At 36.4% G+C, this 26506-nt stretch overlaps 5 protein-coding genes and 1 non-coding gene across 11 annotated transcripts; 5 read left to right on the plus strand and 1 right to left on the minus strand.

Annotated features, from left to right (window-relative positions):
• The first annotated feature begins 1458 nt into the window (after nucleotides 1-1458).
• LOC140777170 (NADH dehydrogenase [ubiquinone] 1 alpha subcomplex subunit 6) lies at nucleotides 1459-5286 on the plus strand. The gene is made up of 2 exons (XM_073121099.1): nucleotides 1459-1783; nucleotides 4849-5286. Exons 1-2 carry the CDS (start codon nucleotides 1571-1573, stop codon nucleotides 5032-5034), a joined length of 399 nt encoding a protein of 132 aa, XP_072977200.1. The 5' UTR covers nucleotides 1459-1570; the 3' UTR covers nucleotides 5035-5286.
• A 744-nt stretch (nucleotides 5287-6030) lies between these two features.
• On the plus strand, nucleotides 6031-6788 carry LOC140779238 (protein MIZU-KUSSEI 1-like). Its single transcript, XM_073124239.1, has one exon. It carries the CDS (start codon nucleotides 6033-6035, stop codon nucleotides 6786-6788), a length of 756 nt encoding a protein of 251 aa, XP_072980340.1. The 5' UTR covers nucleotides 6031-6032.
• A 1284-nt stretch (nucleotides 6789-8072) lies between these two features.
• On the plus strand, nucleotides 8073-8145 carry TRNAA-AGC (transfer RNA alanine (anticodon AGC)). Its single transcript has one exon. It is a non-coding gene; the product is annotated as a tRNA-Ala (tRNA).
• A 68-nt stretch (nucleotides 8146-8213) lies between these two features.
• LOC140778852 (hydroxymethylglutaryl-CoA lyase, mitochondrial-like) lies at nucleotides 8214-17143 on the plus strand. 6 transcript variants are annotated; one of them, XM_073123738.1, is made up of 11 exons: nucleotides 8228-8243; nucleotides 8386-8420; nucleotides 8533-8634; nucleotides 8872-9200; nucleotides 10298-10472; nucleotides 10849-11028; nucleotides 11625-11705; nucleotides 11797-11960; nucleotides 14397-14533; nucleotides 16360-16475; nucleotides 16558-17143. In XM_073123738.1, exons 4-11 carry the CDS (start codon nucleotides 8938-8940, stop codon nucleotides 16804-16806), a joined length of 1365 nt encoding a protein of 454 aa, XP_072979839.1. In that variant the 5' UTR covers nucleotides 8228-8243; nucleotides 8386-8420; nucleotides 8533-8634; nucleotides 8872-8937; the 3' UTR covers nucleotides 16807-17143. The 6 variants fall into 6 exon arrangements, with proteins under 6 accessions (XP_072979841.1, XP_072979840.1, XP_072979839.1 ...); XM_073123739.1 differs by lacking the exon at nucleotides 8386-8420 and having other exon boundaries at nucleotides 8219-8243; XM_073123737.1 differs by lacking the exon at nucleotides 8228-8243 and having other exon boundaries at nucleotides 8250-8420.
• Nucleotides 17144-17744: 601 nt separating this feature from the next.
• On the plus strand, nucleotides 17745-20093 carry LOC140779287 (10 kDa chaperonin, mitochondrial-like). The gene is made up of 3 exons (XM_073124304.1): nucleotides 17745-17905; nucleotides 19121-19260; nucleotides 19887-20093. Exons 1-3 carry the CDS (start codon nucleotides 17801-17803, stop codon nucleotides 19933-19935), a joined length of 294 nt encoding a protein of 97 aa, XP_072980405.1. The 5' UTR covers nucleotides 17745-17800; the 3' UTR covers nucleotides 19936-20093.
• Nucleotides 20094-20795: 702 nt separating this feature from the next.
• On the minus strand, nucleotides 20796-25761 carry LOC140779286 (uncharacterized). Its single transcript, XM_073124303.1, has 6 exons — nucleotides 25582-25761; nucleotides 24962-25012; nucleotides 24818-24884; nucleotides 22742-22782; nucleotides 21461-21520; nucleotides 20796-21380 (listed from the first exon to the last, which is right to left on the minus strand). The coding sequence occupies exons 1-6, from the start codon at nucleotides 25645-25647 to the stop codon at nucleotides 21321-21323; spliced, it is 345 nt and encodes a 114-aa protein (XP_072980404.1). The 5' UTR covers nucleotides 25648-25761; the 3' UTR covers nucleotides 20796-21320.
• Nucleotides 25762-26506: the final 745 nt, after the last annotated feature.

Genomic DNA, 26506 nt, shown 5'->3' on the forward strand with positions numbered 1-26506 from the left:
ATATATATTATACTGTGAATTATACTTTGAATAACGAAGTATATTTTGAGCATTTGGACAGAATTGCAAGACTAAATATGTGAGTGTGGATTGAGAATTGAGATTAACTATTGAGATATTAAAAAAAAATATTGATTCTATCGTTTCAGACATGTACTGAATATTGAGCAGTTGACATGCATCAAGGTTGTGGTTGTCATGCTTTGTATTTATGTGATACTATAATATGATTGTGAAGACTAGGTGAGTTAGGAGTTACTAGATATTAGCGATAATTTATATGGGATAAGATAATATTTGATTGTAATAGTTGGAATAAGGGAAAAATGATCAAATTAATTTTATTACCCTTTTCCTAGTATAGTGTTTAACATATATATATATATATTTGTGGAGAAAGATAAGAAATATGTGCAATTTAAATAGGAATTGTAAAATAATTATTTATATATTTTTGAAATTTCTGGCCAAAAAGTAATTTAGTTGAATTCATTATAATTTATACAATATTTAGTTACAAATCGGCTTAATCCGATCTGCAACAGTTTTAAAACTTAGATCTTAGTTTGATAGCCCTCGTTGAAAGAGGTTGATCAAAAATACTTGGGTGGTGGAAGAAGGGAAGAGGGGGAGGGCGTCAATGGCTAGAGATAAGAGAGAATGAGATAAGACTAAAGTCAATTCCAATAACAAGATGATCTCTTAATTAGGGTTTTCTCCACACATATAAATATAGATGCTCAATTTAAGAACTTCTTAATTAATATAAAAACATTCCAAACAACCCTAATAATTTCTACCTAAACCCACACTTTCGCAGTGGTGTGTTCGAATACGCTCGATTGTGTTCCAACGCGGAATTTTCGTTATTTGCCGATGCGAATATGATGCAGGCATTCCAACAACCGCGTTTGAACGCGCCAATTCCGTTCTTTATCAATGCGAACGTGATATAGGCGTTCGAACCACCCTGTTCGAACGCGGTCCTTACGTTCGAACGCACCCTAGCAAAAATTAACTTTATTGCTTCTACTTACTCAACTAAATAAATAGGCTCATTTCTATGAATCCAATGTTACGCATGGAGTCAATATGGATCAAATATATCATATTACAATTATGTAATTGACTTTCCCGGTGGAGTAACTCGATATTAGAAGTTGCGATAAATAGATGAGACCTCTAAATTATGTAAATTTTTTTAATCTAAGAGCTGGGAAAGATATCTCAATATCCCAATCCCAACCCTAATTTTTTTTTTCTTATCTCATTTGATGATAATTCATAGATAGTGTTATACTTATTTTTCATTCATAGTTTGGAGATTTTTTATTTTTAATAGATAGTGTTATAGAGAGTTATCTCTCTTATTTCAACTCAAAATTAGAATAAACTGTTAATTATGATATTAATTATACTAAATTTGATATAAGTGTTCGGCTATAGACCGAGATTTCTTACAAGAATTCTTGGACCGGGGCCTGAATCTTGTTTAGCCCTTCCGATTCACCACCCAGTAGGAGGAGCTCCTGAAGAGGTTGAAGTCGAAGCGGAGAGAGAAGGCCGCGAGATGGCGTTCACGATGAGGGCAGTGAAGGTGCCGCCGAACTCGGCGACCCTCGAGGAGGCCCGGCGCCGAACCTTCGACTTCTTCAAGACGGCGTGCCGATCGATCCCGACCATCATGGACATCTACAACCTCCACGACATCGTCACCGTGTCCCAACTTCGCTCCACTATCACCTCCGAGATCCGCAAGAACGCCCACATCACCAACTCCAAGGTCATAAACGAAACCCTACCCCCTCCATTTCGTTATTCTTGTCCTGATCTATAGAGGCCTTAAAAGGGCCTTAAATGTTACTGGTAGATTTGTATGTTTAGTTTTGAAGCTTTTGGTTAAGTTTGAATCTTGCAACCTGGGAGAGATTTCGATTTCTGTACTTCGGAAGAAGATTGTTGTAAATATTTAAGGATTTCATGAATTTATTGCACTGGGGAGAAGAGGTCTTTGATGGTAGGATGCTGACTATTAAAGTTTTAATGTCGAAATTAAAGATTGAAAGAAAGTTTGTACTTGATGCGAAGACCTTTGATTTTAGATGTTAATCTCAGTTACATCTTTCAATCTTGAGGGCTCCATTTGCCTCGGCACTCTCTTCATATCTAATCTAGTTCCTCCTTTTTCTTTTATCTTTTTCTTCTCGATGTGCTACTTAAACTTCAATCCTGTCCAAATGAAATCGATTGAAATCTATATAGAATCGGTTCCAAACATATTGTTAGAATAGTTATGAGGCAAAAGAATGTTTTGACCTTCTGTACCTTTATCCTGGATATTGTTTTTTTTTTTTGATGTGTTGAGTAGTTTTTTAGGCTGGTGGGAACCTATTATTTTTAGTAGTTTCGTCATTCTTATGTACTCCTTTCTTCTCTCTTGGCTTCGTTGTTATGATCAGTAAGTGGCTATATGTATAGGAAGCAATTCTGTGAAACTTCGGCAAAATTCTTATGCACAAGAATGTATGCCTTTCTCTTTCTCTGCTCTAGGAAATATTGGGTTGTATATTCATATGGACTGGCTAAAACTTATTGAATTTATATTGTCTTCAATATATTCCCATCAGCTTCAAAAGGTAAATAAAGAATGTATGAGATAGTCTGATGAGGGAGACTAACAACTCCGAATATTTTAGGTTTCTCTTTCTATAGAGTTACAAGCCTACACCTTGTTTAATGTCTGGTATTTTCTTATTATCAGACTGAAGTTGTGTTAACATATTGATTTTGTTCCTATTGGTTCCAATGAGTCATCTACTTTTTCTTTCTAATTTCTCTATTCAACCTTCATTGAGTTCATTCATCAGCTGATCATATGGTGAACACCTTTTGACTTTTTTTAATCTTTGTACCTTATTATACTTAAGGCCTTGGGGGTTATTGACTCTGGAAGGTGCAAACTTTCTTCTCTCTTGCTCCCAATGTTCCTTTAGGTTTGGTCATTCTCGTAGTCCTTATCAATTTTCAAGCCTTATCCTTTGTACGTCCTAAGCCCAGGTTTATATTTTTGTACGGATCTATCATGCCTTTCTTGTATGTGGTTCACTATGTTTTGGTTGGACTCTGTCTTGGTGGAAGAAATGTCATGCTACACTTCCTTCTTTTAGCACATGGTCAATACTTCTGCTAATTTTTAATGTTTTCCCCGCTTCATCTCGTTCATACCCTGAAATCCTGAATACTTAAAGTAGTGCAATGCTGATCCTTTTTATCAAGGATTTGAGTTTCGGGAAACAGATCGGGATCGGCTATAGCCGATCCCGATCCAGGCCGAAACCACTCGGTTTCGGCCTGGCCTGCTGCAGGTGGCTGCAGCAGGCAGCAGACAGCTGTCTGCTGACAACTGCTGCTGTCAGCAACAGTAGAGAGAGAGGGAGAGAGAGAGTGAGGGAGAGAGAGGAAGGGAGAGAAAAGGAGAGAGAGAGAGGGAAAGAGCAAGAGAGAGAGTGAGAGAGAGAGGAAAGATTAAAAAAAATTGGGCATGAGAGAGAGAAAATGGAAGAGAGAGTGTGGGAGAGGGAAAGATTAAAAAAAAAGGTGAGAAAGAAAGAGAGAAAAAGATAAAAAAAAGAATGTGGGAGAGAATGAATAGAAAAGAAGAGAATGAGAAAAAGATATTTTTACTTTTTAGGCTTTATATGTGAGTAATTATTATTTCTTATTTTCTTATAATTTTTTCTAAATTTTTAGAAATTTCTCTAACATTTTTTAATAATATTTAGAATTTTATTTAATTAAAATAATCCGATCCGATACAGGCAGCCGATACGGCCGATACGGCCGATACAGCCGATACGTATCGTTTTTTCGGACGGCCGATCCCGATCCCGATACCGATTTTTGGAACCTTGCTTTTTATGTTTTCCATCTTCTACCTCCATGGGAGTAGCACTTAGCTTCTTCAGGTTAACAAATTAGTCTTCATGTTGTGTAGTTAATTAGCCCTTTCTTCTTTTACGGTATTTTTGGGCATCATTCTTGCTCAAAAATCATAAACTGACTCGCTTTATGAATTCTTGTTCTATACCCTGCGCAAAGGGTTTGTTTGTATTTTTGTCATATTAGCTATTGCAGCATGCCCCCTATTGTTCATCTAGAATGATGCCATAAAACAGGGGGATAAGAGCTACATACATATGTATGTATGCAAGTGGGGAAGTTTTGTTCATGTGTATAAATGATTAATTGTTTTGAGGGGTACATCTGTGCAATTTCTAGTCTTCAAAGGACAAAGGGTATGTACTATGTAGGCAATTAAGGATTTTGGAATTGTCCAAACCATCTCAGGATGCTGGATTCTGTACTAATCCTTCATCTCATACAAGAGCAAACATTGGCATGCTTTGTATATGTTCTTTTTCCTGGTGGAATCCATGCTATCTCTAATTGAATCTCGTCTACATTAGATTCTTGAGGCAGAAGGAGCAGGTGTGATGTTTGAACCAGTGCGGGGAAAGACGCACTAGGTAAGGTCAAACAAGGAAGGATGTGAATGTTAGGCCTCGGAGATCCCATCATTGTTTACTTGTATGAAGCCCATCATATTTATTTCCACTTAGAAGCATTTGATGAATTTAATTTCTGGCTGATCTCATTTTCCAAAAAGATTGTCTATCAGCTGGATTATCTCAAAGATAAGTACCCTTCTTTGGCCATTAATGTAATGCTCCGCATGGATAAACAATAACCTAATATTATCAGAAATGTCCCAACTGAAAATGAATATGTTTAATTGTAATGAAATTTATGAGAAATCCTGCTAATTTGATTTGCTTATTATACAAACAGGTTATTGACATGCTTCTGTTCAAAGGAATGGAGGAGCTTAACAACATTGTCGAGCATGCAAAGCAACGTCATCATGTGATTGGTCAATATGTGCTTGGACGTGAAGCCCTTGTGCAGGACTTGGACTCAAAAGACCAAGGGGTTTCTGATTTTCTAAAGAAGTTCTATGCCAGCAACTACTCTTGAATCATGTTGAGAGTTCTTCAAAGATGCTTCCAATTTTATTTTCCTAATGGATTTCTGAACTTCAGCTGTAGACTGAAAAATAAGATCCCAGAACTCCAAAATTCAGTTGTTTCTTTGTTGGAGGGTGTTTACCAATCTTTTTTAATGATGAACTGATATACTTATGTGCATTTTATATTGAATAATCCTACTATTAGGTTGTTTATGAACAATGATGTTGTAAATTAAGCTTTGCTGTCATGTTCACATAAATTTATATTATGGTACTAGGGAAGGCTATCTCAATTCTCAGCAAGTTGTTCACCTAGTTGAAGTTCAATTCTTCACCAGTCATTGTAAAAGGAGAGAGGTCAGTGTGCATCTTTTCTCTCCAATTTATACTATTTTCTTTTGGGGAGTCTTGCTGGTTCCATATTTCCACCAAATTTTGTGCTTCCAACTCTTTTAGACACACAACCTTATTAGCTAGATGTCCTGCTGGATGATTGTCCTTCATCAAGTTCTCAAAGTGAATTGTGATGGATTAGTAGTACTACTTCTTAATTAGTTAAAAGAAACTGATGTTGTAGAAAGAGAATTTAGTGAGACATCAAGAAAAACTTCCCATGCTTATATTGATCATAAATTTAGATGTCTCTTTAGATGTTGTCTGGGTTTCGCTAATAATAAAACCTCTCAAAGCATGTCAGTCAAATTAATAATGATGGTAAGCATTAGCATGTACCTCTCTCTCTCTCTCTCTCTTCCAATGGATAATAAGGTGGAAGCCGATGCTACCTTGTTAAGCCGCAACCTCTGCTATATTTGCCAACCAATTAATTAAACCATCAGTTATTATTATTATTATTATTATATTTTTTCTTCCCCCCTCTCCGCTTGCCTAAAGACATGCTCAACCATCATTCCCTCTCCCTCCCTCTCCCTCAACCATCTTATTCCCTCCATCCGTAACCGCCGTGACATCCATCTTAAACCAAACGCCACCTTTCCCTTTCCTCATGACTGAGTCATTCACCACCTCCTCATCAACCACCACCACCACCACCTCCTCCACCTCCACCTCGGACTCTCCTATCGCCCTCCTTCCTCCGTCCCACCGCCGCACGCCGTCACGCCCCGCCCGCCTGTTCCGCACCGTCCGCTCTGCCTTCCGCTCCTTCCCGATCCTCCCGGCCCCGTCCTGCCGGCTCCCCTCCCCTTCCTCCCTCCTCGTCCCCCGTCCCACACGCGACGGCCACATCCACGGCGCCACACGCACCACCGGCACCCTCTTCGGCTACCGCAAGTCCCGCATCACCTTCTCCCTCCAAGACCACCCACGTAGCGTCCCCCTCCTCCTCCTCGACCTCAACACTCCTACCGCCAAGTTCATCCAAGAGATGGGCGCCTCCGGCCTCCTCCGCGTAGCCCTCGAGTGCGAGAAGAAGACCCCCGCCGCCGCCTCCTCCGCCGCCAAGACCCGACTCCTCGATGAGCCGCTCTGGTCGGCATTCATCAACGGCAGGAGCATCGGGTACTCGTCGCGCCGCGAACCCACCGACGTCGACGTGAAGGTCATGCAGCTGCTGCACGCGGTGTCGATGGGGGCCGGCGTGCTGCCGGCGGACTTGACGGACCCCGTGGACGGCGAGCTGACGTACATGAGGGCGTACTTCGATAGGGTGGTGGGGTCCAAAGACTCCGAGACGTTCTACATGCTGAATCCCGAAGGGAATAGTGGCCCGGAGCTCACCGTCTTCTTTGTTAGGATCTAATCTAAATTACATTCCAAATTTAATTCGTTCAATTCTAGTCTTTTTTTAGAAAAAATTTCTTGGTAATTACTAGGCCTTGCAATGACTTGGACTGAGAGATTAGTGCATGGTTTAATCGATATGAGAGGCTAAGAAAGATTTATACAAGAAGATATAGTGCCTTGAAGCATCTCCTATTGATAGCTTTATATTTAGAGCCCAAAGGCTAAAAGGCTTCTATTATGGAGCAAATCTCATTTTAGAGCCAGTGCACTCATATACATCCGGGCTCTATTTTTAATTGTTTATTACTAAATCATATGATATTTTAGGATACCTACTAATTCTAAATAATAAATAATAAAAAGTATATGTTATTTAAATAATAAAATATATTTCTTCTTTCATATAAAAATTAAAATTTTAAATCAACTATAAACATAATATAATATATACTTATTTTGAACGTCTCGATGAGATCTTCCCAACAATAGTATTTTTTGTTAAAAATTAATTAGTGAAACTAAACATAATCTAACTTTAAATAATTAATGAATAAAAGAGAATGATATAGAGGTGATTCAAAAAGATGGTGTATTTTATTAGAGAGTAATTTTGTGTTAGAGCTAAGCTCCAAAAATCCCTCTTAAGCTCCAAATTTAGAGTTATACTATAGTAAACTTTAAATTTAGAGCTTGATTTGATATCCATTGGAGTCAATCTGGCTTTTCGTATTTAGAGATTTAGAGTTCTATTGAAGATGCTCTAAATAAAGTGGATCAGATCAACATGCAATAATAGATTAAGGGAAATGAATAAGAGATCTACTCGATCTTAATAATAAGTGACCGAGATTGTAGATTTGATTCTCCAACAAGTATTGAAACTACTATTTAGTGAATTTCTTTTTAGACCACTATAAGAGTATAGTTTGGTCTCATTTCATAATAAAAAGAAGCAAAGTTGTCTTATTTATTAAGAAAGACTAATCTCTTTGTCTATCTAACATTCTACTACGAGCAATCGATAAAACAAGCCTCGTATCTTAGTTATTACCTAATTATCACAATGTATATTCTTTTAAATAACGTGGTATAAAAAATATCAATCATTTTAAAAGTATAAGTAGAATATTCATATTTACTCAAACAATGAAATTATTAATATCACATGACTATTATGATAATTTTAATTTTTCTTTTAAGTTTGGATGATAATGTTATGAAATTCATATTAGTTTAAATCCAAGGGGGAAGATGAAAATTAAAAGAAGTAATTTGACTTTAGTCCTCCGTTTTTCAAACTGGGGATGTAGCTCAGATGGTAGAGCGCTCGCTTAGCATGCGAGAGGTACGGGGATCGATACCCCGCATCTCCACTCGATTTTTTTATTTTTTATTTTTTGGATATTTATATATTTGGATATACATAAGGAGTGTCGTCGTGCGTAAAGAGGTTTCGTGAGCCGACCGCTAGGTGATGCTTGTTTCTTCCTCTTCGATTTATTATTAGGGATTACGATAGATATCTTAACTCGTGCGTTTGCCCCGATCGAACTTATCCTGATAAGTCCGTCCGTGCGATTAATTTACTTGAATTTGATGATATAATTGATCAGGAAACATCTGCTGCGGTTGCTTTTGGAATCTTTAGGTAGTGGAGCGGGGATTCTTGAATTCGTTTCTAATTCACCATTGTTATTTCTGATCTAATTGAAGCCTATAAGGTCAACCAATTTTTCTTGTTTTTCGTTTTTTTTTTTCAGATCATTAGTCCATAAGAGATTACCTCCAATACCTGTTATTTCCGACGAGCGGATTTCCCACTAAGGCGACCTCCGGGAGGGGATTCCGGTGACGAGACCTCCGTGAGTCTCTTTTTTCTTTGGCTGGTTTTATTTTCCCCTTCTCCATCTCGTTCCCTCTTTCCCACTCTGTCGTTCCTGCAGCCGATACTGATAGTTAGAGTCATGTGGCCTAGATACCTAGACTTACTTTATTAGATCTTTCTATGGTATTTAATGATTCAAACGATTATTTTCTGTGTATTAATCGAAATGTATCCATCTGCTCTCTTAACACATTTTTTTTCGATTGGATATTAGGTGGATAATTTGAAATTCTGCTTCCTGCTGCGGTATGCGCCAAACCATCTTGCAACTGCTATTGAAATGATGCTGACAGAAAAAGTTTTTTCCACAAGTGTGAGGTGGACTTCTTCTTTGCCCCGTATATTTTCTTCAGATTCTTGTTCCGCACTAAGTTCCACAATGGCAAGCGTAGAGGGGGCATTGAGTCTCGACAATTTGCCAAGCTTGAGTTTACCAAGGAGTCAGAAATTTACCTCTACAGCCGCCAGGCCAAGGCCTGAAGATACTGAAACAGGGGAGTGCACACTTGAAGAAAGGCATTGCAGTTCTCCTAACAGTTGCAAGTATGTGTTACTGCTCTACTGATATCTGTTGTTGAGAGAGTTTCATTTTCGTATGAAGTTCTGTTTTCAAATTTCTACATAGTCAAATCATGCCTCCTGTCTAAATATTTTTCTTTGGCATATAGTTTCTGCTTTCAGGATGGTAGTCAAATAAAGATTATTGGGCTTGTACATTCAAGCTATTTTTTTGTGAACAAAAAATTATAAGCAGGAAGTTTCTCAAGAAAAAGAATTAACTTTTTGCATACTGATTGACATCATCTACATGAATCTTTTTCCTTATGTTTGTTTGCATCCAATGGAAGTTAGGTATAGTGTTGTAGAAACTTATATGTATGTGGATCTCCCAGAATCTGATAAGCTGATATGCAACTTAGGAGATTTGCCTGAATCTTCCATCTTTTGTTAATTCAAGTCTACTGTGTTTAGATTTCCAGCTTGCAACTTGGATTGCAAGGAAGCATAGGCAGCTTGATAGGCAGATTTCTGTCATCAAGTATTATGGATGCACCGTTGGATCTTGCATGGACTGCAAGCATATTGTCTCAGACGAGCCCACTCCATTGAAATGAAATATATAGCTTCTGAGGCACATTAAATGCTATTAACATATTACTATATCACTCCATGTTCTGACTTGTAAAGGAACATGAGGTGACGAAGGATAAACCAAGGTACACATATAAGGTTCTATACAAATTTAATATTGGAAAGGAAATCTACTTTTGTTTCTCTTTCACCAGGACAAGACAGTTTTGAACATTCAAGTGCTATTATACTGTACATTATAGCAAAGGTGATCATGAATAGATTACTAGCATGGACAACTTAAAGGGATATTTTAGTATTTAAAGGAAATCCAAGATGCAAACTACCCAGCTATTTTTCTACTGACCTTCTATGACTTGCTTTTCATTTTTTATCATACTATTTCTTCATTTATTTCCAATATTGAGCATTAACTGAGCACAAAATCTTGGGTTCAAATGCTTTCTTATTCTTGTTGCTTCTTGTCCTTGCTTTTAGTTTTCATTATTGAGTATGAGGAATCCACCATGAGCGGGACATGCTTAACTGTATTCTCTACTCTTTTGCAGGGAAGAATATGCTTGGAGAAGTTTACCACATATGAAGCACCAAAAGAAGCCATTTCGGAGTACCTTATCACTTGGCAGGAATCACCGGGTTCTTCCTTATGGCTCATGGTATCTGCAAAATTGTAGCTATAGTTCAAGTTGCAGTGGCAAAGACATAAGTGGTCTAGCAGACCAGGTGGATACATTTTCTGACCATATTTTTTTCATGATTTTAATATATAACTCCTGTTGGAGACCTTTTTTTAACATATCAGTCCTGTCTATGTGTTTTAACTTTTCTACACTGTGCTGGGTAATGACAACCTTGTTTGAATTCATGTAATAAACTGTTTTGAACATTCTAATTTAAATGATGAAAAAATTAGATTTACCTGTAACTAGACAAACTTAAAAGAGAGCAAAATCTTTTTGCAGGAGGGTTTGTCACCGGAAGTCAACCACCTGCTTATGTTTTTTTTCGCTTTTGCTTCTTAAATTCATTCTCATGTTTCTTTAGGTACCTACTATCATTCAAGTTATTGACAAATGAGAGATTCATGCGGCACTTGCAGTTCTTAAGGGGCTTGCCAAGGTTCGTAAAGATAGTGGAAGTTGGACCGAGAGATGGATTACAAAATGAGAAGAACATTGTACCAACAGCTGTAAAGATTGAGTTAATACGGAAGTTGGTCTCTTCTGGATTGCCCGTCGTAGAGGCAACAAGTTTTGTCTCTCCAAAATGGGTACCCCAGGTATTATCCTTTCTTTAGGTTTCTTGTTCTGATAACAAAGTGTTTACAATGTTAATCTACTTTGCTACTTATCTATGCCTTTCATGAGCTTAAGAGGATCTAGCTACTGTTATTTGTGTAATGATAGTTGTCTTTCATCATAGAACTTGGGCAGTGCTTGTATAATGCAGTAATGCAAATAAAAGTTGGGTAAGGTGATTTAATCACAATGAGTGCATTAAAGGACAACAAGTGTATCTCATATCAAAGTTGATTAAGTACACATCCTCAAAGCTAATGTATAAAAGCAGCAGAAAGATTACGGAATAAATCAAATTTGTTTGCTGAGAGGGATTAGGATATGAAAGAACCAAGATTGCAGCAGTTGGTACTTGGTAGTTGGTACTGTGGGTCAGCATAGAAGTCTGAGTATATTTCAGGTTTAGTTCTCACTTGGTACAGTGTTTAATTATTTTATGTGTAAATAATGGACTTGAGCTCTTTCCCTTGTAATATTTTGTCACATTCCCTGCATCATGACCCTATATAGATCAGACTCTGATTATAACCTTATTTTGAGTTGCTCTCTGAGTGTTCTTGTTTTTGTGAAATTATAGCTAGCTGATGCAAAGGATGTCATGGAAGCAATTCGCAATATAGAAGGCGTAAAATTTCCTGTTTTAACCCCTAATCTCAAAGTGAGTTAACTTTTTTTTTAAATTCTCATCTACATCCTGCTTCGAATGATTTAATTATACAAGCACTATCTACCTCCATCATGTTCTTCAGGGATTTGATGCAGCTGTTGCAGCTGGTGCAAAGGAAGTTGCAGTATTTGCATCAGCATCAGAATCCTTTTCCAAGTCAAACATAAATTGCAGCATTACTGAGAGCTTTGCACGTTATCGTGATGTTGCGCTTGCTGCTAAAAAGGTTTCAATTCCCGTCCGTGGGTAAGTTTCTTGAGTAATTTTAGCCAAACTATTGTGTCGGCTGAATTTAACTGAATATTGGATGTTGTAATGAAAAATGTGAGTACCTTTAACTTCATTGACACAAAGATTGACTATGCTTCAATTGAATAAAACATTTTTTTTCATGGATTGTTGTGCCCATCAGTATGGTCAATGTGGATGTATCGTGCCAATAAACTATTGACATTGATACAGGGGAGTATCTCAATACTCCCTCGTGGCTACACGTACCAATGTATGCCACTAGGAATTGAGCATCTTTTACTTTAAATAAATACAATTTGGGGTTTCTTTTATCCCTTTTGATATTTTTTTGGTATTGTAGTATAGATTATACTTTCAAGTTTAGAAATCAAAGAGAAATTTTGATTTCCCTAAGTTATTTGCCCCGATTTGGAAGATCTAGGAAAAGTTAGAAAATTTACGAGACTAGAATCTAATTGCATATGTTGCACTAATATCTAGTGTTAAAGGACTTTACATTAGCCCTTAAATTCTATTTCAAGATTCTTGAAAGATTAACTTTTCTTTTTGATATATCAAAACTATTTATTGTGCCAACAGCACACCGGCTCAGCATGGCATGTACCAAATATACACATTTTGCGAGTTAAGATTGATATGGCTCATGTCTTAGGCACAACAATCCTTGTTTAGCTGGTTGTTCATTGCATGTTATTCTGCAGAGGCCAAAACTAATCGCAGAAAGAAGGGTATTTAATGAAAATAAAAGGAGAACACGAAGAGTTTGGATGAGAAGGATGAGTTTTCTTTTTTATTTACTTAGTGCTGTCTTGGAAGAATGTGAAGATGTTAGGAGGTGATTAAAATGGTAATAACTTTTTCTTATCAATATAAGGTTAAAGTTCATCTGATCAGAGCTGGGTCTGTTTTGCAACCTACATCAAGAAGTTGTGGATGAAGTCTTGCAGATGAAAGCCATATGGCTGAAACCATTATTGATCAGTCTTTTATTTGTATGATTTCGGTGAAGATGTGCTTATGCTAGACCTTTGGTTTCAGAACAGGCTGTTAGATGTACATTTAACAAGAATAGATCTCCTGTTATTACGTTCTATCACGTTGTCCTCCCTCATAAATCTACTGAAGCTAAAAGGAACTTGTTTTCTTCAAGCTAAATAGCTACTCTGGATGAAAAGAGGGACTAAATTTGACTTCTGTGCTAGTTGCAAAAAATGTGAAATGATAGCATTTATTTAGTAGAGATCTTGTCCAAGACAGCAAAAGGACGATTTGGACATTGTAAAATAGAGTCCACACAAATCAATAGTAAGAATTGAGTTATTTTGGGATGCTGAATAGAGAAGATTCAGAGGAGAAGAATTATATGGCCGAAAACCCTTAGGATCCTGAAGTCTGCAAAAGAGGGTAAAAGCAAATCAGTAACAAAATGCTCTTACAAAGTAAGAAGAGCATTAAGAATTGAGAATTTGAGATGCAATAACAGAATAACTACATAAAAGTAGATACTCCATCACACCAAGTGGTACTCCTTGAAGGGCTGAGAGCTTACAACTTCCTCATACGGATGAAGCATTTCCAAGTAGTGCTTGGTGAATTGATCAATGGCTGCTTTCTGCAAGTGTACAAAAGGGGAAAAAGAAACACAAAAGAGAACAATATGGTAATTGAACTGACATGAGGTCATGATATACAGCAAATGCTATGATGTAAGATGACATGTTTGTCAGAACTACTTATTTATTGCTGGAAGGGTCACAGTAGAAGGAGCTGAAAGTGAAATAATTAACCCTTCTTTGAGAAGCTTCTTCTCTAACATTCAACTGACTATGGTCACCAAGGTGCATAACAACATAGATACCTTAGTCCCTTAGCATTTAGCAATCTTTTCTTAGGAGACGCTGACAGTAATGAAACAAACCATACCTAGTGCACACTGCATTCTCACTGAAATGTAAACATGGGCTGGAGGAAGCAATAATCATGCAATTCTATTTGGTTTCAGGAATGCCACACTGAACTATTCCATTATGTTAGCGTTTGGGTGGATGAAAGGAAAGAAAACCAGTACTTTATTTGTTTTCTAGCAAAAGCTTCTTCTAAAGCATCTTTTGTGGTGATTTTAAGATGAGCATTGTATTGGAGTCTGGAGAAATTACAACTTCATCAGTGGGGGCGCATTTTATCCCACAATATTTGAGCTTATACTTACTGCGGTTCAACATGTTGAATATAATTTAATTGTCTTGGGTTGTATGCTATTTTTTATCTTGTAATATGTGAGAATATTTAATGCTGAATATTTGAAGTTTTTTAGTAACTGGTGTCCATATTTTAACTTCATATTTAAGATCCTTATTACATGGAATTAATCTGATATGAGAATTCTTGCACACACATTGATATGAAATAATCGTCAATCAACTCTTACAGGTACGTATCTTGTGTTGTTGGATGCCCTGTAGAAGGGCCAGTGCCTCCTTCAAATGTGGCATTTGTAGCAAAAGAGCTCTATGACATGGGATGCTCTGAAATTTCACTTGGTGATACTATTGGGGTCGGTACTCCAGGTAAAGTTAAATCAATTTCTAATGTTCTCTTTTACATGTATGTTCTTGTATTGTTTGAAGAACTCCATTTAGAGTAATTTACTTTGTTCTTTCTTATATGAGAAACAAGGACAAACCTGTTTAAAAGATGATGATTTTTGTTAAACCAGAGCATTACTTTTGACTTTGCATTCGTTATCCAATAAATATCAAAGACGAGAATATTTGTTGAAAAAAAGTTGCTTTTGATTTTACATTCATTATCCAGAAATTAGTTTAGAAACATATCTCAGGCTAGATCTATCTTCATTTATTAGAGTATTGCAGTCTCGCACTGTTATCATATGCTTTTTTGCATATATATCCTTCAAAAATCTCTTATTTACTTGTATGCACTTCTAAAGTTGATATTTGCATATATATCTCTTAAACATACGGTTTTTGCATATATACTCTTTAAAATCTTTGTTTTCGGTTGAATTTCCCTTAAAGTTAACAAATCGTTAAATTTAAACAATTTAAATGTAAAAGGATAAAAATATCCTTATTCTAGTTTTTAAGTATTTCTCTTAGTTAAGGATATTTTGTTTTCTTATTAAAATTTTAAACTTAACTTAAAAAATAACCATGGAGGTATCTATGCAATATCATATGTTTTGAAGGGTATACATGCAAATCAACTTTTCATACAAGTAAAGAAAAAGATTTTTAACAGCATACACATAAAAAATCCTATTATATTACAAACTAACTTGTTTATCACTTTATTTGTCAACAATCGTAACAACATGCATTCTCAGAATCACAACCATGAGTACCTCTATGCCTAGTGAGTAATATGCAAGTTCAGTTTACAACCTTGGTATTAGCACATTTCTTTGAAGATTTCCAACCACAACCTGTCGTATTGCTTAGAATAACCTTAAATTACATGCTATACCCTTTTGCCCTCCAAATAACCAATTTCACTATTTTATTATCCATTTAACCTTGTGAATCCTGTTGTCGAGCTAAGATGAACTCAGACAGTTAAGAATAGTTAGTCATGGCGTCAAAGGATAGTTGAATAATGGCATTGGAAAAACTATTGTGGAACTGATCATTGAAGACCAAAATTTTTGCTATTGCCATCACTGAACTGTATAGGTTTCAGTTTCATTTCTAAAGCTTCTGAAACATAATGTCTTCATCCTCCATCCAAGTTCTATATATATATGGTATAGTGCAAATGATTGAGTGGAAGCAAATATGCTGCTTCTTCTTTATTAAGGTCATGAAAGAAATCTGCATTTCTGGGTTCAATCTAGGACCTGATAATCATGTTCACCGTATCTAGTCACAAATGGGCTCCTCCTGGATTGTATGGTCCTGAATTGCGACCAAGAATGTTCTCTACTCTGCTCGCCACTTGCCCTTGTAGCTGTAATGCAAATCTTTCCACTGAATGATTTTGCTTATGATTGGGAGTTCAGCAACAAATCGTAAAAGTTTGATGACAAATTGATAGGCAGTCATAAAAATCTGCCAACTCCTTTGGAGCTTTCTCAGCTGTAAGTTGTACTCTAGCGGACCCCATATTGTTGGAAAGAAGGCTTCATTTATGATGGCGCGTCTTAAATTTGCTTGTATTACTTCAGGGCTATAGTCTTTTCACCTAAGAAGCTAATTGAATTGAATATCTACTGTATGCATTTTTGTTTGAGCTTTTTGACTAAATTACAGAACAGAATTAGAGGTATAATGGACTGCTAGGTAATCTGGCAATGTGCAATTTAATGGAAGTTGTATATATATTATCTTTTACGGCCACTATCACATTGATTATCCTTCCTCTTTATGTGATACAGGCACTGTCATTCCAATGCTTCAAGCTGTTATATCTGTTGTACCTGTGGAGAAACTTGCAGTCCATTTTCACGATACTTACGGGCAATCTCTTTCAAATATTCTAGTCTCCCTTCAAGTAACCTACATCAAGAAGACCTTTAATCAAAACTTTACTTGTCCAAATAACTGAATCTAATTATTTATCTCATTTTTAACAGATGGGGATAAATACTGTGGACTCATCAGTTGCAGGGCTTGGTGGGTGCCCCTATGCTAAGGGCGCTTCAGGAAATGTGGCAACTGAGGATGTTGTTTATATGCTAAATGGACTAGGCATAAGGACTAATGTTGATATTGGCAAGCTTATGGCAGCTGGAGACTTCATCTGCAAGCATATGGGGCGCCAATCTGGGTCTAAAGCTGCGATTGCTTTAAGCACGATTACTGCAAATGCATCTAAGCTCTGAGGCAAGACAACAAAAAAGCTGATTTGCTGAATTGGACCCTTTAAGTGTACAGAAGGTGGAGTAGTCCATGGGCATTAAAAGGTTCTCATTAGTGCTCAGTTTCCGCAGCTTCTCACAGGCATTTTGCCTCCTAAAGTGTTATGTATTCAAATAAGTTCAAAAACAGTGCTCTGCATGTATAAATAATGTTTAAAGCCAGTTACTTTAAAAGGATCGCATGCATTGACCTGTTATTATAGTTACTTGACGAAGTTGAAGATAAAGCTGGATATGGTATGAAACACTGATCAGACTGATGAAACCCCCATTCTTTGAATACTATTCTGATCTTCACATTGATTATTTCTATCTTCCCTAAAGATTTGATGGTACTTGTGGGTCCTGTTGCTATAGTACCTAGTGGTGAATGTGCTCATTTCCTTTTGTACATGGATCAAAGTATATGCATCCCCGATCTGAATGCTGATACGATCGATAAGTATTATTTTTTAAAGTATATAATATCGACCTTAAAACTGATACTTAGAACCTTAATTTTATACGAAGGGATTGCTCTTGTCAAGCCCATTAGCTTATCAGCCATTACTATGTCGATCTGAATCCCATTTTATTTATCTTTGAATGAATAAAATAAATTCCAACAGTGTCTTACTAAATACCTATATTGCCGGAATATAAAATTTAAATTTTTTAATACAACATTAGTACCTGAGTACTGTCACAATTTCTATTTGCAACACCATTCCTGATTCCTGGACATCCCCAGCCAAGCTCACTGAACTTAGTTCACCAATTAGATCAAACCAGACATGGGCTAAAGTTATCAAGGAGGTTACTTCTGTTCATTTACACCAACCACAGGAGTGCAGCAAAAGATAGGGGTACTTCTGTAATTTTAGGCTCCTCCAAAAACTCTCCTTAAAGCTTAAACCCTACCCCCCTCCCACACCCAGTCGCTTTCCTGTGTGATTTCCCCCATAACGCTCAAACTCTCATGGCGAAGCGTCTGATTCCTCTCTTGAACAGAGTTCTGGTGGAGAAAATAGTTCCTCCCTCGAAAACCAATACTGGGATCTTGCTCCCCGAGAAGACCACTAAGGTTTGGTTAGCCAAAGATTGCTCTTTTCCTTCTTAATTGTGGTCTCAGATAGTTAAATGTAGTTCAAATTTCGATTGGGTTTTGGAATTGGTTGTTGTTGGGGGTGATGATGGTGATGGTAACTCTCCGCATTTAGACTTGGTGGGTTGTCGTTAATTGGTTGCATTTTGAGCTTCTTGGTTTTATTGCTAGAGAAGTGACGGCGTGAGGGAAAGAGGAGAATTGCTAGGGTTTTGTACAGAAGACAATTTTGGATTGTCAACAGTTGCCTACGAAGCATGAATATGGATACAAGATATTTATACGAACGATACAGATACGTTGATATGGCAACTTTTTAAAAATAAGGACACAATAATCTTAGTTACGTAGTTGGTATATGTATATGTTTATGTCTACACATATATGTTAGTGAACTTATGTACTGCATTTCTTAATTGAGGAATTATATATTTATATGAGGAGACATCTAATTTATTTTAAAAGAACTATAATTCACAACAAACTTCCAGCATATTATTTAGTATAGTACTAACTAAAATGTAAGATAAACAAGCGAATTCAATCTATAAATCAAAATAAAATTAACTATCGCAACGTGATTTCCTAATATAAATCATAAAAATAAACAAGTGAACTCAATATTTTCATGAGAAGAAACCATCTAGATCCGATAATCAATAAAAGGTAATAGTTTTCCTCAATTTGACTCATATTGATAGGAGAATCTCATAAGTGCTCAAAACATTATTTTTTTTATAAAAATAAATTAAGCATTCAGTATATATTTGGAAGTATCCGACGAGTACTGTATCTGATACGGATATGGTGAGAGTATGAAAGTATCCATATTTCATTGACAATTGCTCATGGGAAATTTGTCAATAGTCAACATAAAATCAAGCTTTGTAGGCTATCTGCTATTCCTTTTGGCTTTCAATGGAGAAGACTGATAGTTTTTCACATTTTTTAATACTTAAGAAAACTGTGCTTTTTCTGTATCATGGTAGGTTTATCATGGTCTTGTGGTTCATCCTTGGACATTTTTTTTTATCTTCCACTATTGGACTATGTTTGCTGAAATGTTTGTTTTGGTTTTATAATTCACTGGATAGAATGGGTAGAGAGATCTTCTCCTTTTGTTTCAAGTGAAATCCTATTGATGTTTCTTTTCTGTAACTATCAAATTTACATTTTCTGTCTTGTTGCCTCTAGCTAAACTCTGGGAAAGTTGTAGCAGTGGGTGCTGGTGCACGTGATAGAGATGGGAAGCTGATTCCTGTTTCTGTTAAGGAAGGGGATGTCGTTCTTTTACCTGACTATGGAGGGACTGAAGTAAAACTTGGAGATAAAGAGTATGTTTGATTTCTCTTTAGTTTCCATCCTTCTCTTTAACTGTTTAAGTTCTCTACAATGTGTTCACATAATTATGCAGACTTATTTGTATTAGTATCTTTGGAATGTTCTGACTGGTATTGTTATTAGTAGATTTAAGGATTCCTTCTTTTATCTTCTATGATGAATAGCACTACTTTTTGATATTATAACAAGGATTGTGGTCATCATGAGATTGTAATCCCTCCTTATAAATTTGTAAATTCTATCATTTGCTGTTCTTTACCCTGAGAACTTGGAAGAAAAAAAGAAACAGAATTTTAGTACAATTGTTTAAAAATTCAAAATGTTGATAAGCATCTGGCCTGTGAAAAATATACTAAGTAAGTGTAATATGTAATACATGTATTATTACTTGAAGGATTACATTGGTTGTCTTATTGTTGAATGTGAATAGTTTGGAGCTTGGCAAAAATTATCTGGATTCTGATTAATATCCTTGTCTTGTGTTGGGCAGTGATTTTTCTTATGTTTTATTTTATGTGAGGTGTGGAGATACTTGCTTTTCAGCAGAGGTGTGATATGCAACAACATTTGATGATTCTGCATTCTGGTTATAATGTATCAATTATTTTGATCTTTTCAGGTATCACTTGTTCAGGGATGATGACATATTGGGCACTCTTCATGACTGATAGAAGACATGAAAGAACAGTTTGATCTTTTTGGCTTATTCTTCTATGACTCTTTGATTGGGTGCCCAACAATGTTTGACTTAATGTTATCAGGCCGATCATGTTATGTTGTGATTTTGCTGTAGAACTGGTTGATCAAATCCAGACTCGTTGAGAAATATTTATTGTGGTCTGCCCAATCACCAAATCGGTAGGTCAATGTTTTTGTACCAATAGTGGATTCAAATTTCTGGGAGAAACCTTCCTTTTCACTGTTTGGATTCGCTCTAAGTTGTCCCAAGTTTTATGTATTATTATGTTCGGAAAAGTGTAGTTATAATTCATGAGTCTGGTTTTTAATTCGAACCTTTTGGTAGCTTCAATGCGGATTTCATTTGAAAGGCTCGAAGGGTTGTCGATACTCGATAGTAGTTGCATGGCAGTGATACTCGATAGTAGTTGCATGGCAGTTCGTAACATTTTGCCATCTCACTATCTCAGATAAAGACTTCCATTGGAATGCAGTTGACAGAGAGAGAGAGAGAGAGCTGTTCAATTGCCTCCTTCCATTACATTTGCAAAGACTTGGAAATGCAAGTAATATCACGGAGAGATTTTGCCACGGCTGATCCCCTACATCAGAGTCCTCCTTTGTCAATATCACATTCAGGCACTCCCCTTGTGAGACGAATAAAGCTGCTCACTGGCTTGCAGCCCATAGCGGGTGGTGGGGGCGAATACCCTGTAGGCGTATTTTTGTATAGGAACTCTCAAGGTGTATAATAGAAATATCATTGACTGTACCTAACTTTTGAGGTAATTCATGCCAAAAAAACCCTTGGAAATGAGGAGACAAAACTACCAATCAGTAAGAACAACAATGAAGTGTAAAGGATGATTATATATAGCTTCCAACAACTGTTACCTAGTGTGCACACGGTTATTACTAAATACATCCAACTCATCTCAGCCAAACCATTATTTGATTTGTTACAAACTAAAAGGAGATTTGAGCATTAGGTTTGACTTCAAATCACTAGCCATCTGTAGCAATTCTTTCTTGGGAGGTAGCATATTGTATTTCTTTTCGGACATCACTGGATATGATGTCTTGGAGCGGCCAAAGCTGGCATCAATCAAATGAGTCAAAAATGCTATCCTGAATGTAGGGTAAAAAGAGCAAACAAATTTCTTTTCTTTTTCCAGCTTGCACTAAAGCATAGGATAGGGGATGTACATCAAAACTTTGCAAAACCTTGAATACTTGCTTAGCAACATGATACAGAACACTAATTCTCACTTGAAATAAAATATTCTTATTGTTAAGTTAGAGAAGAAATAACGTAAGAAAAATAGCAGAGGGTTTGGAAGTAGTTGCTTATGATGGTGTCCTCAGATCTAGTACATCAGTTTCCCTCTGCATTGATGAACCTTTGCGCAGCTTCCAAACTCAGTTCTTTGTGCACCTGCAAGAAAAGCCATTATTGAAGTCAAAACATAGAAATAGAGATTAAAGGTAAATTAGATAAGGCACAAGAGTTCCTACAAGTATCTCATGAGCCTTTTGAAATGCTTTGCAGAACTGCTCTGCCTTCATTGGCCCCACCTGACATATGAAGAAGGTTTTCCATCGTCACTCAAAATATAGTATTGAGTCATATCACTTACACAAAACCAGAAGAGGGTAGTATTCGTAAATAGATGATATGCAGAAATAACTTTTCAGCATTAGGGTTTCTCAGCTCAAAGAAACCAAATTAGAATTAAGTTCTGTTAAATCTTGACTGACATTAATGCACCAAAAGTACAACTTGGCGCCAAAAAAAGAGTTTACTGATTGAGTGATTGGTCAAGAATGTAAGCACCATAGCTTGGTAGAAAATATGGTGGTTCTGAGTAGGTCTTGTTTTCCTTGGATTTGCATGTACTCAATGATTTGTCTAACACAAGATGGTACAATTTTTAGGTGTCAGTCGCTTTGACTGGTTGGTGTAATATTTCAAAGCTGAGACCCATGATAAAAGAAAATCTGACAAGAAGCAATTTCTATATTAGGAATTCAATTTTATTTCTTTTAGAGTGTTACTAGTGCTGTGGTTGCACCCTCTGATTTTAATTGTCAAAGCAGCAATCTAACAGGAATTTAAGTGTCAGGAAACAAATTTGATGTTCCCTGGCATGCAGGTTTTGACCCATTTTGGTAGATAGCATCAAGGCATAGAATGTAACTGAGGCTTGCTATATCCCATGAACCTCCGGTTTAGGGCCATCTACTAGGTTTTGGACTCCTAAGTCTAAGCAGCCTAAGACTCTTATAAAGCAAGCAAGTGAATATAGTCACTGATCAAATAAAAAAAAGTCAAAGGTTTCGAATGAAAAAGCAAGCATGAAGGGCACATGGGGCTGTACCACTGAAAACCCATGGTATAATAAGAAGATGGTCCTTGACAATCCACTAGTTTGGTTGAAACTTTGACTTGCGTGAGCCTGACCTTTAGTGGACAATCAACTGATCAAACGATCTACTTGACTAGTCTTTAATACCATGAAGCCAACCTAGAAATTGAAGTTGACCTTAAAAAAGAGTATGGAGCAAAAAGAGGTTGGAGAGGAAGTGGCCAGATTGCATGTTCTTTCACTCTCTTCTACTCTTCATAGCATGAAAACTAAAGTATATAAATTGCATGTAACCATATTACATGGTCCTCCAAGCACTGATAGTAGAGTCAATTTTGGTGTGACGGCATATGGAGACATTAAGATTTGGGTTAAAATATAATATTCAGCTTGAGCAAGGCCTTCACATACTAACAGATATACAACATACCTTTCTTTCAGCAGCAATCCTTAGTTTCTGCCAAAATATATCTGTCAAGAAGAAAAATAAACAAGTCATGATGCTTTCTCTCAGCAATAAAAGAGGAAGAAAATTACTACTTAGCCCACATATTCATATTTAGAAGTATGTAACCCAAGGTCTCTTTTCACCACTAGTTAAAAGGTTAAAAATAAGTGGTTGAGAAACAACATAAAGACATCCATTAGTATACAAGAAGGATTTTTCTGAAAGATACACCCATTCTATAAAATTGCATAATAGTTACAGCATTTTGCATTCTGCAGCAAGCATTAGTAAGCTGAGTTTTTGACCAAATTACTGCTATAGGAAAACATATTTACCAAAGTACTACACTAGTCAAGCTTATTCCAAAATTACAACTTAGCTCAATGTCAGGTGAAAATCGCAGCTATCTCAAGCAACAATTCTTATAGCTGAATACCTATTTATAAATCGTTTTTGTTCAGAAAGCGATTTATAAAGCTTTATCCTACACAAGCTACTTTCTCCTGATTACTGCCATTAGAGCATCCCAACCAACCTTGGAATGGTCAAAAGGAAATCTGTATACCTTCCTCACCATCCTTTTGCTTAATTAATACCCTTGCCCAAGTTTGGTCAAATAGAAACCTGTATACCTTCATCACCATCCTTCTGGCTTCTCTTTCTCTTCCTCCAAGTTTGGTCACCCATATACCCATGCCAAACCAAAGAAAGAGCTTGATGCCACCACTTCCTCCAGTTTTTGGAAGAGAAAGAGGAAGCAAACAAACCTCCTCTTTTCTTTTCTGACTCCTCTAAACTTCAAGCTACGACTCCATTAAAGTTCCCACCTTGGCCAAGTTTTCGGACAATAGAAGAGATGAGAGAGAGAGAAGAGAAAGGTTATGGAGGTGGGCACTTCGAAACAAGGCGAGATAAGAAGATATCGTGCTAAGTTAAAATGCTTTCCCTTAGTGATTTAGTTTTCATTTTTTTTCAAAAGACATTTTCTTTTCGGATAATCCTATTAAGAATTGTTGTTTACAACAATGATTTTCTACACGGTGCTAAGCTAACAAAAGTTGTTGAAGTTTTAATTTAAGTTTGAACAATATAGAAGTTTGGTAAAAATTATTTACTGCAGCAGTAATTTGATCAAAAACTCTTAATAAGATTGCATAATGCCTTAAGGTTTGCCAGTCCGACTGAATTCTCCAACTCATTTCAATTTAAACTTTTAAAGAACCCTTTATAATGCTTCACTGTATTTATTTCCACCACAAAAAAAGAAAATCTACAACACTAATATCCTACTACTACACCAGAGGAAACAAAAATTGGAAGGTGAAGGAAATAATAAAATTTTGACAGGCATGTAATGCATGCAAAACATACTTTCTTGTTTATAGCATGACTTAAGAATTAAGATGCAAAAATATTTTCAAACCAACTTCTGATAATATGACAACAACAAAAAAGAAAGAAGAAGAAAGAATGGGAATGTATTAAGAAATAGTAATGGCGACAGATACGTTCAAGGTGACAATGGAATATATTAATAAATAGCGAGCAGGGTGAGAGAGGGTAGCAAGAGTTTGCCGAAAAGAAAAGTAGACAGAAGAAATGGAGATATAGAAATGTAAGAGAAGCATGGATTAGTTAACAATGGTTAGGCAACCAAGTAATTATTGTAAGCAGAGGCATAGAGGTATGGCAAATTGCAGCATATGGAGGGTGAACCTGGTGATAGAGCATAAGGAGGATCACTGCTTGTTATACTCATTTCTTATGGCTGCTGTTAAAAGAAAAAAGAAAAAAGAAAAAAGCTTCACTAGTAAAAATAGTCTTCTCATTCGCATGTAGACATGATAAGCATGAAGTATAGGTCTAGACTTAAGGTAGTTACTTAGGAGGTATTCCAAGTGAGGAATTTCTACAAAAGTGCAACATGGAAGAACAAGTGTTGGAACTAATCAATCAGCAAACTTGATAGATGCTCTTAACTTGTCATGTAGTTATATCGTTTGTATCCTTATCCGAAGCTACAGATTAAGTATGAATATCATGCATATATGAATGTACCTTCCTTATCAATTTCTCTAACATCTTTCTCATCTGCCTCTTTCGGAGCATTATTCGGATCTGCTAGCTGCCAATCATTTATTTCAACAAACTCAGTAAGAAGTCAGATGATTTGGCAACAAACATTAACTTTATTCACTATACATTGTTTTGTGTTGGCCGTGACGAAGATCCACTTGTTGAACCAGATTCAGCCTGCCAAACGACAAGAAAATTTTGGTAAATTTGAAACATCGTCCAACGAATAGGAATGCAAAAAAGTAGCTCCCAGAATGAATCGCAATCAAGTAGCGTTAGCTAATTTTCTCAAGAATTAGTAAGAGTGTCAACAACTTCTGCAAGGGAGTATGGATTGGACAAACCGATTCACTTAGGAAATCTTTCAATCGAGAGGATCCAAATATATCCAAACAATAACAGAAACAAGAAACGATTTTGATGCCAAGAGCATTCGCAAAAAAAAAAAAAAAAAAAAAAAAAAAAAAAAAAAAAAAAAACAGATCCGATCTCAATTAACTGCAAAAATAAGAGATGGGCGTCTTCGGTTTCGCTTTGCTCACTTCATTGTTCTGGGGAGGAAAAAAGAAACCTAATTTATGCCCTAAAAGTACGAAAAAACTTAGGATTGGGACACACTCTCGTAATCTGAAGAAAGAATATGCAAACCAAAAAAAAAAAAAAACTAGGAAATTGGTATGCGGAGATCAATCCCAGTAGTACCATAAGTAAAGAAGAAAACTTTTAGAGGGAGAAGGAGAGCTTACGCAGTAATTTCGAGATCGGACGACGGGGAAGAGATCAAGAAGACGTCGGAATTCGCGCTCATCCATGGTTTCTCGGGTCCTTGAGGCTGTAGGGGCTGAGGAGAAAGAGAAGCCAGGGCAAATAGAAAGCCGTAACTTCGCAGACAAGAAACCTCGTTACTGCGAATAACCACGAAGGATAAAGGATTTATCGGTTTTTATTTTTCCCTTATCGGACGTCTCCTCTACTGTTCGGCCAAATAAGTCCTTTCGAGAAAAATAAAATACAGATAATTTTTTTAAAATAAAACTAAAATTCATTAATTTTTTGCTTAACTAAGTTTCACAAAAAGATATGAGGAATAGTATATCTGGTATAGAAGAGAGAAGTAGTAAGCAGTCCTGTACAAGGAGCTCAATGAAGTCAGGTGATTTGTGAAGTTAGTTAAGCGCGTTAATAACAAGTAGTGAATCAGATTCATTTAGTAAATTTAAGCAAAACATAGTCTTATAGGCATCATCGAAGGGTCTCACGCAAGGCCATGGTGTTATTAAAGCGATTACTAGCAAGAGGAGGGACACCAGTAGGAGAATGTCAAATGAACCCTTGTCGAGTAAGTTCAAATGGAGTAGTAAAGAAACCGTCAATGTTTAATTTATTGAACTCCGAAAAATAAGGGAGAAGAAGTCTTGTGAGAATAATAAAGTACAATGATCTCAGACTATGCTGGGAGGTTTATGAGTTTGAGAAAAGATGATGTTATTTACGTTCTTCTAATAGATGATAGACCATAAAATAATGGAGCAGGACTCTTTAATCAGCTTGAAGGGTTCTATTGATGAAGAACAACATTCCATAAGATTTTTAAGGTAAGCCCATGAAGAGAGACCAAAATAATATTCAGAATAATCTTGATAGTAGGTATTAAAAAGGGAGCGAGCTGCT

The sequence above is a fragment of the Typha angustifolia genome, chromosome 15 (assembly GCF_048772165.1).
Source record: "Typha angustifolia cultivar Huaian chromosome 15, ASM4877216v1, whole genome shotgun sequence".
Lineage (NCBI taxonomy): Eukaryota > Viridiplantae > Streptophyta > Magnoliopsida > Poales > Typhaceae > Typha > Typha angustifolia.

Coding starts and splice junctions, on each gene's coding strand:
- LOC140777170 (XM_073121099.1), top strand. CDS start 1,571: ATGGCGTTCACGATGAGGGCAGTGAAGGTGCCGCCGAACTCGGCGACC. Junction 1,784..4,848: donor CCCACATCACCAACTCCAAG/GTCATAAACGAA, acceptor TTATACAAACAG/GTTATTGACATGCTTCTGTT.
- LOC140779287 (XM_073124304.1), top strand. CDS start 17,801: ATGGCGAAGCGTCTGATTCCTCTCTTGAACAGAGTTCTGGTGGAGAAA. Junction 17,906..19,120: donor TCCCCGAGAAGACCACTAAG/GTTTGGTTAGCC, acceptor TGTTGCCTCTAG/CTAAACTCTGGGAAAGTTGT. Junction 19,261..19,886: donor GTAAAACTTGGAGATAAAGA/GTATGTTTGATT, acceptor TGATCTTTTCAG/GTATCACTTGTTCAGGGATG.
- LOC140779286 (XM_073124303.1), bottom strand. CDS start 25,647: ATGGATGAGCGCGAATTCCGACGTCTTCTTGATCTCTTCCCCGTCGTC. Junction 24,885..24,961: donor CACGGCCAACACAAAACAAT/GTATAGTGAATA, acceptor AATGATTGGCAG/CTAGCAGATCCGAATAATGC. Junction 21,381..21,460: donor AAAAGGCTCATGAGATACTT/GTAGGAACTCTT, acceptor CTTTTCTTGCAG/GTGCACAAAGAACTGAGTTT.
- LOC140778852 (XM_073123740.1), top strand. CDS start 8,938: ATGATGCTGACAGAAAAAGTTTTTTCCACAAGTGTGAGGTGGACTTCT. Junction 9,201..10,297: donor AGTTCTCCTAACAGTTGCAA/GTATGTGTTACT, acceptor ACTCTTTTGCAG/GGAAGAATATGCTTGGAGAA. Junction 10,473..10,848: donor TAAGTGGTCTAGCAGACCAG/GTGGATACATTT, acceptor CGGCACTTGCAG/TTCTTAAGGGGCTTGCCAAG.
- LOC140779238 (XM_073124239.1), top strand. CDS start 6,033: ATGACTGAGTCATTCACCACCTCCTCATCAACCACCACCACCACCACC.